Source organism: Mustela putorius, unplaced genomic scaffold (genome assembly GCF_011764305.1).
Source record: "Mustela putorius furo isolate JIRA1106 unplaced genomic scaffold, ASM1176430v1.1 tig00003871_pilon_pilon_pilon, whole genome shotgun sequence".
NCBI classification, from domain to species: domain Eukaryota; kingdom Metazoa; phylum Chordata; class Mammalia; order Carnivora; family Mustelidae; genus Mustela; species Mustela putorius.
This window is the reverse complement of record NW_025422023.1, coordinates 10,167,266-10,185,376: the sequence shown is the minus strand read 5'-3', so window position 1 is coordinate 10,185,376 and position 18,111 is coordinate 10,167,266. Positions and strand designations below refer to the sequence as shown.

Here is an 18,111-nt window from a genome sequence, read left to right as displayed (position 1 = left end):
ATTTTTCAGATTCCACATGTAAATGAAGTCATACAGTATTCGTTTTTCTCTGTCTGACTTACTTCACTTAGCATAAAAACCTCTAGATCCAGGGGCGTCTGGGTGGCTCCGTCAGTTAAACTTCTGACTTCTGGTTTCGGCTCAGGTCATGATCTTGGGGCCGAACCTCAAAACAGCAGGAGGCTCTCCACTCAGCAGGGAGTCTGCTTCTCCCTCTACCCCTTCCCAAGGTTGTGCACTCTCTCTTTCTCTCTCTAAAAAATAAATAAATAAATCTTTAAAAAACCAGAAAGCAAACCTCTAGGTCCATTCTTTTTTGTGACTGAGAGAAATTCCATAATACACGCATATACACCATATCCTCTTTATCCATTTAGCCGTTGGTGGGCACTTAGGTTACTTCCATATCTTGGCTGTTGTACATAATGCTGCAGTAAACATAGGGATGCATAGATCTTTTCAAATTAGTGTTTTTGTTTTCTTCAGGTAAATACCAGTACTGGGATTACTGGAGCATATGGTATTACTGTTTTTTTTTTTTTTTTAATGATTTTATTTATTTATTTGACAGAGAGAAATCACAAGCAGATGGAGAGGCAGGCAGAGAGAGAGAGAGGGAAGCAGGCTCCCCGCCGAGCAGAGAGCCCGATGCGAGACTCGATCCCAGGACCCTGAGATCATGACCTGAGCCGAAGGCAGCGGCTTAACCCACTGAGCCACCCAGGCGCCCTTTTTTTTGAACTTTTTAAAGATTTTTTAAAAAATTTATTTGACAGAGATTACAAGTAGATAGAGAGGCAGGCAGAGAGAGAAAGGAGGAAGCAGGCTCCCCACCGAGCAGAGAGCCCGATGCGAGCCCGATGCGGGGCTGGATCCCAGGACCCTGAGATCACCACCTGAGCAGAAGGCAGAGGCTTAACCCACTGAGCCACCCAGGTGCCCCGGTATTACTGTTTTTGACTATTTGAGGAACTTCTGTATGGTTTTCCACAGTGACTTCACAAGTTTACATTCCCATTAATGTGCACAACCTCGCCAACAGTTTTTATTTCTTGTCTTTTAGATTCTAGCTATTCGAACTGATGTGAGGTGGTATCTCATTGTGGTTTTGGTTTGCATTTTGCTGATATTAGTGATATTGAGCATCTTTTCATGCGTCCGTTGACCAACTATATGTCTTTTTTTGAAAAATGTCTGTTCAGATCTTCCTCCTATTTTTTTAATTGGATTATTTGTTTTTTTGGTGTTGGGTTGTATATCTTCTTTATGTATTTTGGATCTTAACCCCTTATAGGGTATATCATTTGTGAATATCTTCCTGAATTTAGTAGCTTACCTTTTTATTTTGTTGATGGCTTTCTTTGCTGTGCAAAAGCTTTTTAGTTTGATATAGTCCTGCTTTTTTATTTTTATTTTTGCTTTTGTTTCCCTTGCCTTAGGAGACATATCTAGAAAAATGCTTAGGCTGGTGTCAGAGAAATTACTCCCTATGTTTTCTTCTAGGAATTTTATAGTTTCATGTCTCACATTTAGATCTTTAGTCCATTTTGAGTTCATTTTTGAGTATAGCATAAGAAAGCGGACCAGTTTCATTCTTTTGGATGTAGCTGACCAGTTTTCCTAGCACCATTTATTGAAAAGACTGTCTTTTCCCCATTGCATATTCTTGCCTCCTTTGTCATAAGTTAATTGACCGTATAATCATGGGTTTATTTCTGGAGTCTGTTCTGTTCCCTTTGTCTGTGCATTTTTGTGCCAGTGTCATATTGTTTTGTAGTATATCTTGAAATCTGGAATTGTGATACTTCAGCTTTGTTCTTTCTCAAGATTGCTTTGGCTATTCATGAGAGGAGTGATGGGTATTCTTTAGGAAAGGGTAATTTTGTCAGTGCTAGGAGAAGTATGACAGGAAGCTGTATTCTAGAAATGGGTCTTAATTTATAAAAGGGAGCTCTCCTTACCTAGAAATAGGATTATATGTTTAAAAAGTAACAAATAAAAAGAAGTGACCACTTAATACCAGGAAAATTATTGATGATTTACGAGTCTGTATGTGCTTTTGGAAACTAAATTACTTAAATTCTCCATGACTTCTGGAAGGAAGTGTTGTATTCCATTTGGAAGAAGAGGAGGGGGCAAAAATATTTTGGTATAGTGCTTCTGCTGATGACATGATAGTCTTGCAGGGGAACACCTGCATATGAACACCTGCAAGTGTTCATATTGGGTTTTTGAATTCCGCAGCCTTAATTTTTTCAGTTGTCAGCTCCCAAGGAAGTTAACTGGATGAGCCCCAGAGGACCGCTGATTTACTTTAGCACGTTTTCCCTGTTAGAAGCAGTAGAAACTTCCAGTAGCCTTTGGGAACTGTATTATTTGTCTTCCTGGCAGAGGCTCTTACAAGCAGAGCCTTCCTATTTTTCACCAAAGAGGAAGTGATAGGAAACATCCAAGGCGTCGGCTTGAACTTGGGTGGTTATTAGTAGGGTAGAACTAAAATCTTTACTTAGAAATTAAAGAAAAGGGGATTTCAGTTCAATGTGAAGACTTTACAATAGCCAAGGCTAGCAAAAAGGAAGGCTATTTTGTGAGGCAGAGGGTTTTTTCATTACAGATATTAAAGAGATTAGAATAGCCTTTTTAGGGAAATATTTTAAGGATGGAGATTAGTAAACATTTTCTGAAAGGGTCAGCTAGTAAACATTTTAGGTTTTGGGGGCCATTTGGCCTTTGTTGCAGCTGTTCAAACTTAGCCATTGTTGTGCAAAGGCAATCAAAGACAACATGTACACAAATGACAGTGGTTGGTGTAGCATGCTTGGCCTGTGATAACAAAATGCCATAGGCTGGGTGGCTTCAGGTTTTGATTTCTTACAGTTCTGGAAGCTGGGAGGGCTCAGAGTGAGGTGCTGGCTGATGGGTTTGTACTGACGGCTTTCTTCCTGGTTTCCAGATAGCTACGTTTCTTGCTCTGTTCTTGCAGGATCCCGTGGTGGTGGTGGCAGAGAGAAAGAAAGAGAAACAGACACAGGCAGATGGAAATAGAATGAGATGAAGGGAGGGAGGGGTCTTATCTTTCTCTGATAAGACCACAGACCTATGAGATTGGGCCTCACCCCTTTGACCTCACTTAACTTAATTATCTCCTGAAGACCTTATCTCCAGATAATTGGGGAGTTAGGGCTTCCACAGGTGCATTTTGGAGAGGTGGAAGGGGGACACAATTCAGTTCATAGCAGCTGTGTTCCAATAAAGTTTTATTTATAAAAGGAGGTGGGTCAGATTTGGCCCAAAGACCAGTTGTTTGTCAGCCTTTGGTCTAGAAGGAAATAAACACTTACCAGAAAGTAGACTAGATGATCTGTCAACCTCTAGTTCAAAAGTTTTATGACTCTGTGCTGTTGTGGTTAAAGACTCAGCCAAAAACTATATTTGATGTCTATTATCACTTGATACCTTTAAGTTAAATACTCCCCTATATAATTAAACTGTTAAATTCTGTAAAAATTCTGAGTACCAATAAGACGTAGTTGGGGGAACATTATTTGGTTACGATTGGCATAACTTAGAGGTTAAGTGTACAGTCATGGTTCATGTTCAAGCTCTGCAACTTACTAGCTTTGTGACCTTGGACAAGTTACTTAACTCCTCCATTTTTCAGTTTTCTTATCTAGACAATGGTGGTGATAATAGAATTTACCTTATAGAAATGTTGTAATGCTTAAATAAGTTAATACATGTTGAGAGCATAAAGCAATGCCTGGCTCATAGGAAGTTCTTGGTAAATATTATCTATTATTATTTCTTGAAGTAAGAGATAGTAAAGGAAGCCAGAGGGAATATGATAGGGAGCTAAAGATCATGTAGCTGTCAAAGATTTAGGATGTTTTGAAAATAAATACCTATGGATCAGACTGTAGTGTGTGCTTCTGTTTAAAAACAATAAAAATGGGGGCACCTGGTGGCTCAGTGGGTTAAAGCCTCTGCCTTCGGCTCAGGTCATGATTCCAGGGTCCTGGGATCGAGCCCCGTATTGGGCTTTCTGCTCAGTGGGGAGTCTGCTTCCTCCTCTCTCTCTGCCTGCCTCTCTGCCTACTTGTGATCTGTCAGTCAAATAAATAAAAATCTTAAAAAAAAAACAATAAAAATGCTGGAAAGGGAAATTGAGAGACTTAGTATATACTTGGTAGGAAGAAAGTATCTTGAACAAACAAGTGTGGTTGTCTTGATATAGTTTACTGTATCTTAGAAAAACTTGCAGGCTATGGGTGGGTAAACTCCAGAATTGGCTGGATCAGAACAAATTAATTCAGAGCTCATTGACAGGTGTTCCTAAGAATGGATCATTTAAGGGGCACCTGGCTGGCTCAGTTGGTTAAGTGTCTGCCTTTGGCTCAGGTCATGATCTTGGGGTCCTGGGACCGAGCCCCTCGTCCAGCTCCATGCTTAGCAGGGCATGTACTTCTCCCTTTGCCCACTCCCCTTGTGCTTGCTCGCTCTCTCAAATAAATAAAAAGATCTTAAAAAAAAAAAAAAAGAATGGATCATTTAAGAAATAAAATAGTTCTTAAGTCCAGGATTAGTTTTACTTCCGAGTGCATCCAGTGCACCTCTACTTTGGCTTGATGGGGGATGCAGATGATGAGACGTGCTATGATCATCTTTACAGTGGGTCTGGTTGTGGCTCTGCATTTGTAAGGAATGCCAGTTACAAAGTCTTGGCTCATTGATCAGCATATATACTTTTCCTTCATTTGCAGCAAAACCATGATGATTAGTCCCCTCTTTATTTCTAGAAGGGACTTTAAGATATTCATCAGCTGATAACCTTCTCCCTTCTCTTTTTCACGGAGGAAAATAGAAGCCACTCAGCAGGAAATTCCTCAGATTCTTGCCATAGGTCATACAAAGCTAAGTGCATCTTCACCAGGCACTGTCCTTTCTGTGGCAGTAAGGAATGAGAACTTTCACTGGTGGCTCTCACTTTCTGCCTATGCAGCCTTTTGGGTACTCCAATTCTGGTTTCTCCTGTGTAACTTAAAAAATATGAGTCAGCTTTTCCGCTCTGCTCTTGCCTAAAGCATACCGTCTTATTTTAAAACCAAAACCAAACCCAGATTCTATTCTGGAGACTAAGTGATGTAAGTTGATCCGGTGATAGAGGAACGGGTTATATCGCACATAGTATAAAACACTACTTCAGAATCCTCTTGAAACATTCTATGCCATTCACAGACTCCACTCCCAAAGTGTTGTTCCTTAGGCAGCTGTCTCATCTTTCTTTTCTCCCCATGACCTTCCTCTTCAGGCTTGCTCCCTTTTCTTCCTCTCCATTCCAAGATTTTCCATGTGGCACCTTCTATTCCTTTTACATAGATAGAAATTTCATATCTCTCTGCTTTTCCTGTTTTTATCCTGTTATGTTATTGTGATGGGGCCCTCTGTAATTTTTTACAATGCCGATCTGATCGTGTTTTTCTTTCTTTCTTTCTTTCTTTTCTTTTTTTTTTTTTTTTAAAGATTTGTTTATTTGAAAGAGAGAGAGAGCATGAGAAGGGGGAGGGTCAGAGGGAGAAACAGACTCCCTGCTAAGTGGGGAGCCCTACATGGAGCTGGATCCTGGGATCCTGGATCATGACCTGAGCCAAAGGCAGAGGCTTAACTGACCGAGCCACCCAGGACCGGGTGTTTTCCTTTTTGTTGAAGAATCTCCAGTGCTCCTCACTGATCTAGGGTAAAGTCTCTGGACTCCTCACATGAACCAGGATGAGCTGGACTGTGCTTACATCCTCTGTAAGGATCTTCCTTACCAGTTTGATTATTGCTCAAGTTTTTGTTAAAGCATTGCTTATGGCTCTTCACCCTTGGTTTTCATCGTGCCTAGAATACTTCTCATCTGCCTCTGAACTTAGCTAAAGAATCCTTCTGGGTTCAGCTAGCTACTGCTTTTTCATAAAGGCCTTCCCTCACCCTCTATAAGTTAAGTGATCTCCCATCCTGTGAATGTTTTTTCAGAAAACTTCATATTTCTCCCATCCTGGAATTATTTCACTTTTGTACTTGGCTATATATCCTGTTACACTCTAAACTCACATGGTCAGGGGCCATGTTTATCTTGATCATCATGTAGTTCCAATCACTTAGCAAAGTACATGGCACATAGAATGTTCTCAGTAAATATTTATTTGTTAAATAATCTACGTTTAAAATAACAGTTGACCATTGAACAACATGGGGATTAAGAGCACTAACTTCCTGTGCAGTTGAAAATTCACATATACTTTTTTTGTTGTTGTTAAGTTATCTCTACACCTACATGCAAGCTCTACCAACTGACCTAGCCAGGAGCCACAGTGGCTCCCCCAAAACTTCACTGCTAATAATCTCTGTTGACCAGAAGCCTTATAAATAACATACAGAGTCGACTAACACATATTTTGTATATGTATTATATACTGTACTTTTACAATAATACTTAACTTTTTCTTATATATTTCTTTTGGTATTTCTAAGCTATGTAGTTCAATAATGAGTTTTTTCAAATTGTCACAAATCTCCAAAAAGTTTTCCAATATATTTTTTGAAAAAAATCATATATGTGAATCCATGCAGTGCAAATCATTGTCGTTCAAGGGTCAACTGTCTATCTCTGTTTTTTCACATTTGATTAAATCTACTACATCTAAGTTTATACCTTATTATATGGCCTAAAACCTCTATATTTTTACTTTGCTTTATGAAAAGGAATTGAACATATATCAGTCTTAGAAAATTTATGTTATATTTTCATTTGTGATATTCTCTTCATGCCCTATTTAATAAAGATTTTATGACTTATGATTGTAACCTTTTTTAGGGTAGAAGTATATATAATATATATACTCTTGGTTATTCTTCTTCAGAATGAATGGCTTAAAAAGACACAAAAAACCCAAAATGAATGATTAAAACCTAAAGATTAAATGAGAATTTCTACTGGACTTTTTGTCATGACAGGATCTGTGGAGTGCTTATTAGTTTAGAAGCTGCTTCAGTTTTTCTTCAATGAATCCTAAGGAGTGCAGCAATAATGCTTAGCATATTTCATTCATATATATATGTATATGTGTGTGTGTGTGTGTGTGTGTGTGTGTGTATATATATAATGCTTCTTTTTTCTTTTTTTCCTCTGTGCCTTAGATAACCATACCCAGGGTTGGAATCTTGAAATAGAGTCTTCTTTTGATGTTGTCAGCTCAAAGCCAATTTCTGGTCAAGTGATGGTAGCCATCCCTGAACTGCAAACACAGCAGTCATACAGCATTGAACTTCAACCTGGGGAAAGAATTGTTGAGCTGTTTGTGAAAATTAATAAGGTGAATGATGTGGTACTTCTTCAGAAGCGCTAGATGAAAAGCAATACTATTCAAAAGAAATGGCTAGAAAGGGACTGAAAATGAAAGAAAAATGTACTTTTCCACCTTCTTCACTTTTAACCTCTCATATATTTTATGTATGTTACGACCTAAGGAATGATATTCCCAAATTTTAAGATTAAGAAAATGGAGAATATGTGATTTAACATCCTTTTCTCTCAAGAAGTCAGGGGTATTGTATCTTAATTTTTCTGCACTGTTTGCAGTGTCCTAAATCCAGAATACATTCTAAGCATTACATTTAAATGCAGTGATTATTTTTGTATAATTTTGTATAATTTCTGATTTCAATAATTACTAAATACAGTAAATTTTTTTTGAATATTGATGCTTATTTTACATGCAGAATTCTAATTCTAAACTCATGATCTTTCATGAGTAGAAGTTGGCTGGATTTTCCCTTGTCTCTCTTTTTTATTCCTCTTATTGATCATTGTGAACTGAACAGGATGGTGTAAAGCAACATTGTGACTATTCGGATAAAGTGAGAACTCCAAACAATTTCTAGTTCTGGGTTTGGAAGAAGAGTCAACCTCAACATCCAATTCTAACTGTTAAGAATACAGAAAAATGTAAGCGTCAGTGTTAGAAATGGAGATAATTGTTTTTCTGAAAATCCGTGTTACTCTGTTCTTACCTTTTCCTTTTGGTATATTAATCCATGCTAAAACACCTAGCATGTTGATTTTTAAATATTACTATGGATTGGTGTAATTTGGCATATACAGAGCCTAGAATTTCTGTGCTTTAATCTATGAGACATTGATATCATGCTCTTAATCACTATTTATTTTGTTAAAAATATGTCATAGATTACTTAGAATGACTTACATTGTTTCTTCAAAGAATGTTACCATAGAAACTTGGTGGCCTCATGGACATGGAAACCAGACGGGATACAACATGACAATTCTTTTTAAACTGGATGGAGGCTTAAGTATTGAAAAATCAGCTAAGGTAAGCTAATACTTTAAAATACTTTGTGAAGAAAAAATATATTTCTTGTTAAAATAGCAAAACATCTTTGTAGGAAAAGAAGAAACCAGCAAAACTCCTGTAACTTAATCACACAGAGACAGTCCCTAGTAACAGTTCTATGCATTCCAAAGCTTCAATGTGTGCATATGTGTGTGTATTTATATTTGTAAATGAATCAGACTTTACATATTATTTTATTTTATTTATCAATAATTCTCCTACTGTGTTTTTAAATTCTACATTCTATCAAATTAGTATATATATATATAATTTTAAAGCTCTGATACTACCAGAAGGTAATAGGGTAACTTGACCAATGCTTCCTGTTCCTATTTTCTGTTCCTCTGAATCAATCATTTTTAACTTTACCTCTTCATTTTCCCAAATAACCTGCTTCTACTGGTGCTTTCTAATTTTTCAGTTTGATGTATTACCTATTGACTTCAAACCTAGAAGATAAGGATATAGCTCTCTTATATGATTCTCTCTTTTGACCTCTTCTTAGTCCCCAGTGTACATATTTTGCCTCCCTCTGCCCATCCAGTGTTGTCAAATGGTCCTTTTTGTTAACTTAGTATTCAGTGTTTACATTATTATATTATGAATATACTGTTCAAAGCTGAATTGCATGGCATACTAAAATCATACTTCCTTTCCTTTGCAACTTTACCTTTTCCTTAGACTTAATAATTGCCTCGTGTTACTAGCTGCTTTTTAAAAAATCTTTTATCTTCCTCTAAATCATATACAAACTCTCTGACATACTTGAAATAACTTTTAAATTTAATCAGCTCACTAGGTGCTCTATCCATTGTTTATTGTTATTTTCATTTTTGTTCTCTGTAAAAACTCTTTCTTCCAGACCCATTTCTTCATCTCCTTGATCTTGCTTGGTTACTCTCTAGACCTTCTACTTAACTACAACAGTTAACTACAGTTAACTACAACAGTTAAGTCCTAGAACTTCCTTTTATTATTATTCTTAGAATTTTATTTATTTGTCCTTTGTGAATTCTTGGTATTCTCTTCATCTTTCTTCTGGATTAAACATGGAACCCTGTTTCTTTGGAGCCATGTTTCTCTCTTTTTTTAAATTTGACTTTCCATAGCTACTGATACATTATAGATTCCTGAGAAAGGCTGTGTAGGAAATAACATTTTTGAGAACTTTTTGAACATGCAAATACATAAAGTCTGTCTTCACAGTTATTTGATAGTTTGGCTAGGTATGGAAGTCTAGGTTGGAAATAATTCTCCTTCAGAATCTTGAAGACATTGCTTCATTAGCTTTCAGCTTTTCTATGTTTGTTTTGAAATATAATTATATTCTAATTTTTGTTTTCTTGTACAGGACTATTTTTGTTGGCTTCTAGAAGCTTTTAGGATTTCTTTATCTCTGATAATCTGAATTTAAAAATTTGAAAATGAGTAGATTTTTGTTGTTGTTCTTGTGCTAGTTATCCTTGTGGGTTCTTTGAATATAGAAACCAATCTGAAAGTTTTCTTGTATTATATCTTTTATAATTTTTCATTCATTATCTTTATTTTATATTTTTGGTATAACTGTTAATCAGATATTGGACCTCCTGAACTGAGCAATATACCTCGATTTTCTTTTCTGTATTCTGTCTTATCTTTTTATTTTGTCTTCTGGTAGATTTAGTTGAGTTTATCTTCAGTTTTTATTCTTATTTTTATTTTTTAAAGATTTTATTTATTTATTTGACAGAGAGAGAACACAAGCAGGGAGAGTGGAAGAGGGAAAATCAGACTTGATCCCAGGACCCCAAGATCATAACCTGAGCTGAAGGTAGTTGCTTAATCAACTGAGCCACCCAGGTGCCCCTTATCTTCAGTTTTTAAAATTAGATACTTTATTTTTGTTGTCACTTAAAAAAATCTCTAAAAAGTTATTCATTTATTTATAAAGATTTTATTTATTTATTTGACAGACAGAGATCACAAGTAGGCAGAGAAGCAGGCAGAGAGAGAGAGGGAGAAGCAGGCTCCCCGCTGAGCAGAGAGCCCGATGAGGGGCTCGATCCCAGGACCCTGAGATCATCACCTGAGCCGAAGGCAGAGGCTTTAATCCACTGAACCACCCTAAAAAGTTTTTTATTTTTATTATTTTATTAATCTTTTAAAGGATCAATTTAAGAAATTAAAAAAATATATTTTATTTATTTGAGATACTGCTCTCTCATGCAGGAGGGTACAAGCAGGGGTGGACAGGAGAGGCAGAAGCAGACTCCCTCCTGAGCAGGGAGCCTGATGCGGGGCTCAGTCCCAGGACCTTGAGATCATGACCTGGGCTGAAGGCAGATGCTTAACCAACTGAGCCACCCAGGCACCGCTTTTTTTTTTTTTTTAAGTAATCTCCACACACAGTGTGGGGCTCACACTTAAAACCCCAAGATCAAAAGTCGCATGCTCTAACAACTGAGCCAGCGAGACTATCCACATAAGTCCTATATAAACTTCAATATTCATTATTCAGGTGGAAGCCCAGCTTTATCTTGTGGTGATACCCACATGTCCATAGTTATAGATCTTGTGTGTGTGTGTGTGTTTGCCAGGGAAGACATTCTCTATTCTCTTGCCTGGGGAATATAAGACTGGTTGTTACCATTCAGGGAGTCTAGTGGCAGAAGGGGACTCAATTTCTGACATGGAGCTACAGTTTCATCTGTTCCCCCTCTCACATTGTGCTTTATATGCTCAAGTCTCTCTGGTTCTGAAAGGCAAAACAATAGGTGAGCCTCAGGATCCCTTTTCCCAAAGCAATGTCCTTGAGTTCTGCTTTTAGAATTAAAACATCTTATATAGGTCATTGTACATAAAACTGCCTTTTCATGTCATTTAAAAAATTCTAAAATAGAGTCAAGATTGAAACTGGAGCTATCTAGAAAGGACAATGAGGGACAAAATCCCTGTACTCAAAAGTATTGCTCTCAAAGTACCTCTAGAAAAATCTCATCCAGTGCCTCCATCTGTCAGGGACCATTATTAAAAAAAGAATACAGGGCACCTCGTGGCTCGGTCAGTAAAACGTCTGCCTTTAGCTCAGATCATGATCCCGGGATTCTGGGATCGGGTCCCACATTGGGCTGCCTGCTCAGCAAGGAGCCTGCTTCTCCCTCTCCCTCTCTCTCTCTGTCTTTCATGAATAAATGAATAAAATCTTTGAAAAAACTAACCATGATACCTTTATCACATCCATCTAGATTAATAAGAATTCTTTAAAAAAACATAAATTAAAAAATTAAAAATGCAATAAAAATGTTTCCCCCTGAAGGTATAACCATCTTTTTTGTCCCTAAATCTGTGAATAAACCTTGTGGTAACCTTAACTAGAGGATAGTGAAAGGAAAATTTGTCTTTAGTCTAAAAAAATGACTAGGTTCTGCCTGGTTTGGGGTACAGCACTAAGGATTGGAAAGAACTACACTTTGGAATTTATTAGCTATAGGCTACTTATTTAGTCTTTCTTTCTTTCTTTCTTTTTTTTAAAGATTTTATTTATTTGACAGACAGAGATTACAAGTAGGCAGAGAGGCAGACAGAGAGAGAGGAAAGGAAGCAGGCTCCCTGCTGAGCAGAGAGCCCAATGTAGGGCTCGATCCCAGGACCCTGGGATCACGACCTGAGCCAAAGGCAGAGGCTTTAACCCACTGAGCCACCGAGGTGCCCCCTTATTTAGTCTTTCAAGTGTCATTTCTGTATAGTAAAATGGGACAGTAAAAATGACATAACCTAATCTGGCTTGTAATAGTGTACAGTAAGTAGTAGCAATCTTAATCCCCTTCATAGGTCTCCTCCTTCCCCCATCATCAAGCTTTGGTGTTTGCAGTTGGCTGGGGTTATACTCTGGCATCATCTGTCACATTTGGTGTTACCTGTCCTTTGGGCCAGACACCATGTAATGTATCCTTTAGAAGATCATTATTTGTTTTTCTTTGTTTAATCATGCTCTGTATTTTCTGAACATTGTGAGTGTTTGTGAATGTGTGTGTGTGTCCACAGTGTATATAGGGAGAATATCCTAGAGCCGTCTAAAGGGCCAAAACATTCACTCTTACTCTAACTCTCTTGGTACAAGATGTCTGCTCTCTCACATGTTGAGTTGTTATGTGTTACTTTGATGAAACAGGAATGTACGTGTTTTTCTGTTTGTGGGAAATAACTATTTTCATTCTGGCTAGCATGGTTGAATTATTGTTTATTACATTTAAAGTTACCATTTTTTGAATTGGCCAGCAAGGGGAGTGAAAGCTGTATTTTCCCATGCCTTTTGTTAATGTGTGTCTCTGAAGTGTACCCTTTGGCTGTGGTGACTATAGGTTTTTTTTTTTTTTTAATTTTACTTTTTCAGTGTTCCAAGATTCATTGTTTATGTACCACACCCAGTGCTCCATGCGATATGTGCCCTCCTTAATACCCACGACCAGGCTCACCCATTCCCTACCCCCCCCCAAAACCCTGGTTTGTTTCTCAAAGTTCACAGTCTCTCATACTTCATCTCCCACTCTGATTTCCCCCAGTTCTCTTTTCCTTTCCTTCTCCTAATGTCCTCCATGTTATTCCTTATGTTCCACAACTAAATGAAACCGTATGATAATTCACTTTCTCTGCTTGACTTATTTCACTCAGCATAATCTCCTCCAGTCCCATCCATGTTGATACAAAAGTTGGGTATTCATTCTTTCTGATGGAGGCATAATACTTCATTGTATATATGGACCATATTTTCTTTATCCATTCGTCTGTCGAAGGGCATCTTGGTTCTTTCCACAATTTGGCGAGTGTGGCCTTTGCTGCTATGAACATTGGGGTAGAGATGGCCCTTCTTTTCAATACATCTGTATTTTGGGGTAAATACCCAGTAGTGCAAATGCAGGGTCATAGGGTAGCTCTATTTTTAATTTCTAGGGAATCTCCACACTGTTTTCCAAAGTGGCTACACCAACTTGCTTTCCCACCAACCATTTAAGAGGGTTGCCCTTTCCCTACATCCTCTCCAACACTTGTTGTTCACTGTCTTGTTAATTTTGGCCATTCTAACACCAGTGGTATCTGGTGGTATCTCAATGTGGTTTTGATTTGAATTTCCCTGATGGCTAATGATGATGAAAATTTTTCCATGTGTCTGCTAGCCATTTGTATGTCTTCTTTGGAGAAGTGTCTGTTCATGTCTTCTTCCCATTTTTTTGACATGATTATCTGTTTTGTATGTATTGAGTTTGAGGAGTTCTTTATAGATCTTGGATATCAGCCCTTTGTCTGTAGTGTCATTTGCAAATATCTTCTCCTATTCCATGGGTTGTCTCTTTGTTTTGTTAACTGTTTCCTTTGCTGTGCAGAAGCTTTTGATCTCGATGAAGTCCCCAAAGTTCATTTTTGCTTTTGTTTGCTTTGCCTTTGGAGATGTGTCTTGAAAGAAGTTGCTGTGGTCCATGGCAAAGAGGTTATTGTCTATATTCTCTAGGATTTTGATGGATTCCTGTCTCACATTGAAGTTATTTAACCATTTTGGGTTTGTTATTTTTGAGACTCATTCATTCACTAAATACTTAGGGAACATCTACTGGGTTTCAGCCATTTTATTAGAGTCTGGTGGTAGAACGGTGAGTAAAACATTGTTTCCATTTCTCTCTGAGGTCTTAGTAAAGCTAACAATTTGGTTGGGAAATTAAATAATTAAGCAAGCAATTGCAATTAAGTGTAATAAGCACTCTAGAGAAATACAGAGTACTGTAGAAGGACCAGAGCAGGAGCATTCTGGGCCCAGAGAAGGTGATACCTGTGTTCTCAAGGATGAGGCAGATTTGACCAAGCAGTGTGTAGCAAAGAGGCAGAGGAACAAGACTATGTTAGGGCCCAGGGACTTGTAGGAATATTGTGTGATTGTAGAGGTGAAAGTCATTTCAGTGTGGCTGAGTTTGAGTTTGAAGTAGCACAAGGGATGGTTTTGTAATGGTAGGCTACGGCAAGTTCATGCAGGGTCTGGTAAGCCATGTGAAGGAACTGGACTTGGCCACGAGGGCAGTGGGTATTCTCTGAAGGGTTTTAAGGAGACAGCCATGACCATATTTGTTTTACAAAGATTTTACAGATCAGATTGGAAGAATGACAAGAATAGGAGGCCAGTTAGAAGACTGTGGTGGTGATCCAGGCACAAAATGATGGTTGCTCGGTCAATAGACTAGCTGAGGAAGTAGATTTGAGAAAGATTTAGGAGTTAAAACCATCAGACTTGTTGATGTGGGGATGAGAGAGAGGAGTGGATTATTAATGGTTCTTAAGATGCTGGTTTGGGCTACTGAACAGATTGCATTTCTTTGAACTCAGTTACTCAGAAAGAAGAGCAAGTTTGAAGGGCAGTATGGGGTGCAAATTATTTCTGTGTTAGATGTGTTTTGTACGGAGTGATTAAGAGACACTTAAGGAATGATATTCAATGGGCATTTCATTATGTAGGTCTGGATTTAGGAATTGTGTCTGGATTAAAAAAGTAGATGCAGAAATCCACAGACTAAGTTAATGTCATCATAGGAGGGGATGAACTACCTCAGGGACTGCATGGAGAGGAATGCTAGGACAAAGCTCAGCATCATTATAATTAAGCCAAGGTGGTGGGGAAGTCCATGGAAGAATCGAGGAAGAAATGACCAAAGAGGTAGAGGCAAACCAGTTGAGTGGGGAGTCACAGAAGCCAGAGGAAGAGGGCATTTTAAAAAGCAAAAATGTTTGGAGTGTCAAAAGCTGCAAGGAACTCCAGGAGTGAGAAAGAGCCTTAGGTTTGGTAATAAGTAGATGACTGTTGGACTCAACCAGAAGGAGTCAGATTGCAGTAGGTGGAGAAGTGCCTGAAGGTGAGGAAGTGGAGACAGAGAGAGTAGATGACTCTGAGAAATGTTTGATGGGAACCACCCCTGAGCCAAGTGGGAATGGTGGCCAGTTGGGGTCAGAAGAGTGGCTACATGTAGGAGACTGTGCAAATAGGTATATATAGCGAATGACTAAGACCCAGCTTTTTCATGGATGGTGGAAGGTAGTATACTTATAGCAAAGAGAAAAGCTAGAATGGATTGGCCTGAGTCCAGTGGAGTTGGAGTAGTGGGAACTCATGATTTTCAACATATGTAGATAAAAATAGAGCTATACAAATTTAAATGCATGTGTGTATATTTACAGATAGACATCCAGACACACACACACACACACACATTTCCTAGCTCTTTTCAGGCCTTCCTAGTATCAGACTCTTGATTTCAGCTCAGGTCATGATCTCAGGGTTGTGAGATCAAGCCCCATGTTGGGGCTGCATGCTCAGTGGGGAGTCTGTTTAAGAGTCTCTTTCTTGGGGCACCTGGGTGGCTCAGTGGGTTGACCCACTGCCTTCGGCTCAGGTCTGATCTCAGAGTCCTGGGATGGAGCCCCACATTGGGCTCTCTGCTCAGTGGGGAGCCTGCTTCCCTCTCTCTCTCTCTGCCTTCCTCTCTGCCTACTTGTGATCTCTCTTTCTGTCAAATAAATATAAAATTAAAAAAAAAAAAAGATTCTCTTTGTTTCCCACCCCCCATGTGTGTACTTTCTCTCTCAAATAAATAAAATCTTAAAAAAAAAAAAGGAGGATGGAATAAGTTAAAAGGACACTGAAACTGTTTAATGTGCCCCCACTGGCCAAATCTGAGAAACTTGAGCATTAAAATAAAAAGCGGTAGTAAAAAGTTATAACCCATTTAACAAGTAAATGAGAGGAAGGAAAGTGATTCCTTAAAGTGGAATATCAACTGATAAATGTAGAAGGAATAATGGAGCTAGAATAATAATAATTTGATAACTACTATAGTTGTAAGTAATTCAAGTAAGAAATATGAATGGATGCTAAAACTGAGGCATGAAATAATGAGATATTTATATAGCCTCAAAGCATCTCTCAACAAAATATTTACAATTATAATAGAGAAAAAAACACAGTGGGGATATCTAGCAGACACTATCTTGATTAAGTGGTTAAGGTTATCACCACCAATATGACAAAGTGACATGGTGTCCACCCAACAAGCCGGAAAGAGGAATATGGCATCACTTCTGTGACAGTCCAGTGAAAGCAGATAACCTGGATCTAATCCTAAGGTAGCAGCATCAGGCAGTCTCAAATTGAGCTCCATGAGCTAAAACCTTCAAATGTACTTCAGTCTACAGTAATCTTAAAAAATGTCAAAGAAGGGTAGGGAACTATTCTACATTTATTTTTTTTTTTTTTTCTATTCTACATTTAAAGAGACTACAGAGATATCACACCTGAGTGCAGTGCCTGATCTTTTTTCCCTATAAACAGTATCATTGGGACAACTGAAAAAACTTGAGTGGGGTCCCTGGGTGGAGGGTATTCAGTTCTTTGTACTGCCTTTGCAACTTTTCTGTTAAGTTCAAATGTTGCAACACAAGAAGGAACACCATTAAGAGAATGAAGAGCAATGACAACAAAATCCTGACTGGAAAGAGCCAGAGACAGGGCAAGACTGAAAACAGTTCAAAACCAGAGAGGTGTTCAGGGGCAAAATCTCTGATAAGGTAGGGGATGACATCACCACACTAGTGAATGGATTCAGTGGGGGAGGAAGGGCTCTGTTATCTTGCCGTAGGGGTTAAAGATAAAATAACATATGTAGAGGAAAGGATGGAGCTTAAAGGTGGAAGTAAGTTTGAAGATCCCTAGGACCACTTCAGGTATAATTTCTTTCTGTGGGAATTGCAAGCTCTTCTTTCAGCAGAGTCTTAAGAGGAAAAGTGAACCTTAGCAAGAAAGTTTAGGGAGTTCTGCTCAGGTAACTGTTTCTTCTCCTGGGCACTAGGATATAATGTCTTGTTGAGAGGAATGGGGGGCAAGTGAGAAATTTGAGAAAGTTAAGTCTTGAGATAGCTGCTATAGAGAAAAGCTAGAAGGGGTTAAGGCAACATGGCAGGATTCTGGGACAAGAATTGAGGGCTCATCTGAGGCTGAGAACGGAATCTCTTTATCTGAAAGTTGGTATACCTTCACTTTGGATAAAGTACTGATTTCTGTTTAGGACATGTTAGGGTGGTTTGATGGTGTTTTATAAGGTGTCTTGGTGTGTGGTTTGAAATTGTTTTCTGGACCCTCCACCAACCCTGCTTGTACACATGCTAATGAAATTCCTTGTATTTGAGCAACAGGTTAAAGTTTGAGGTGAGGATTGGGTCTAAAACTAGGTATCTTTCCCTGCTGTGGTTTTTGAAATTATCTTATTTCTAGAATGTTCTATGTCATGTAAGAGTCTTAAGGTACTGTTTTAGTTAGCCTGTTAAAACCTTACTGTAACATTTAAATCAGTGTTGTATTCTGCTCATTAGAAGGCTTAGAAGATAGCCATGAAGGTGATTAAAGAAAAAAGAGGATAAAGGAATAAGGTGATTTACCTCAGAGAGCTGAGGACATGTTTGCTAATTCTTTTTTGTTTTTTTTAAGATTTTATTTATTTATTTGACAGAGAAGTCATAAGTAGGCAGAGAGGCAGACAGAGGGGGATGGGAAGCAGGATGGAAGCTGGCTCCCCGCTGAGCAGAGAGCCTGAAGAATGTGGAGCTCCATCCCAGGACCCTGAGATCATGACCTGAGCAGAAGGCAGAGGCTTAACCTACTGAGCCACCCAGGCGCCCCTACATTTGCTAATTCTTTAACTTGTTATTC

At 38.4% G+C, this 18,111-nt stretch overlaps 1 protein-coding gene across 3 annotated transcripts in view; it reads left to right on the top strand.

Annotated features, from left to right (window-relative positions):
- MANBA (mannosidase beta) overlaps positions 1 to 18,111 on the top strand; it is a 122,884-nt gene that overhangs the window by 36,182 nt on the left and 68,591 nt on the right. For all 3 annotated transcript variants that reach the window (XM_004748157.3, XM_004748156.3, XM_045067051.1), the window contains exons 6-7: positions 7,180 to 7,355; positions 8,262 to 8,372. In XM_004748157.3, the coding sequence (XP_004748214.1) occupies positions 7,180 to 7,355; positions 8,262 to 8,372 (287 nt within the window). The remainder of the gene's footprint in view (positions 1 to 7,179; positions 7,356 to 8,261; positions 8,373 to 18,111) is intronic.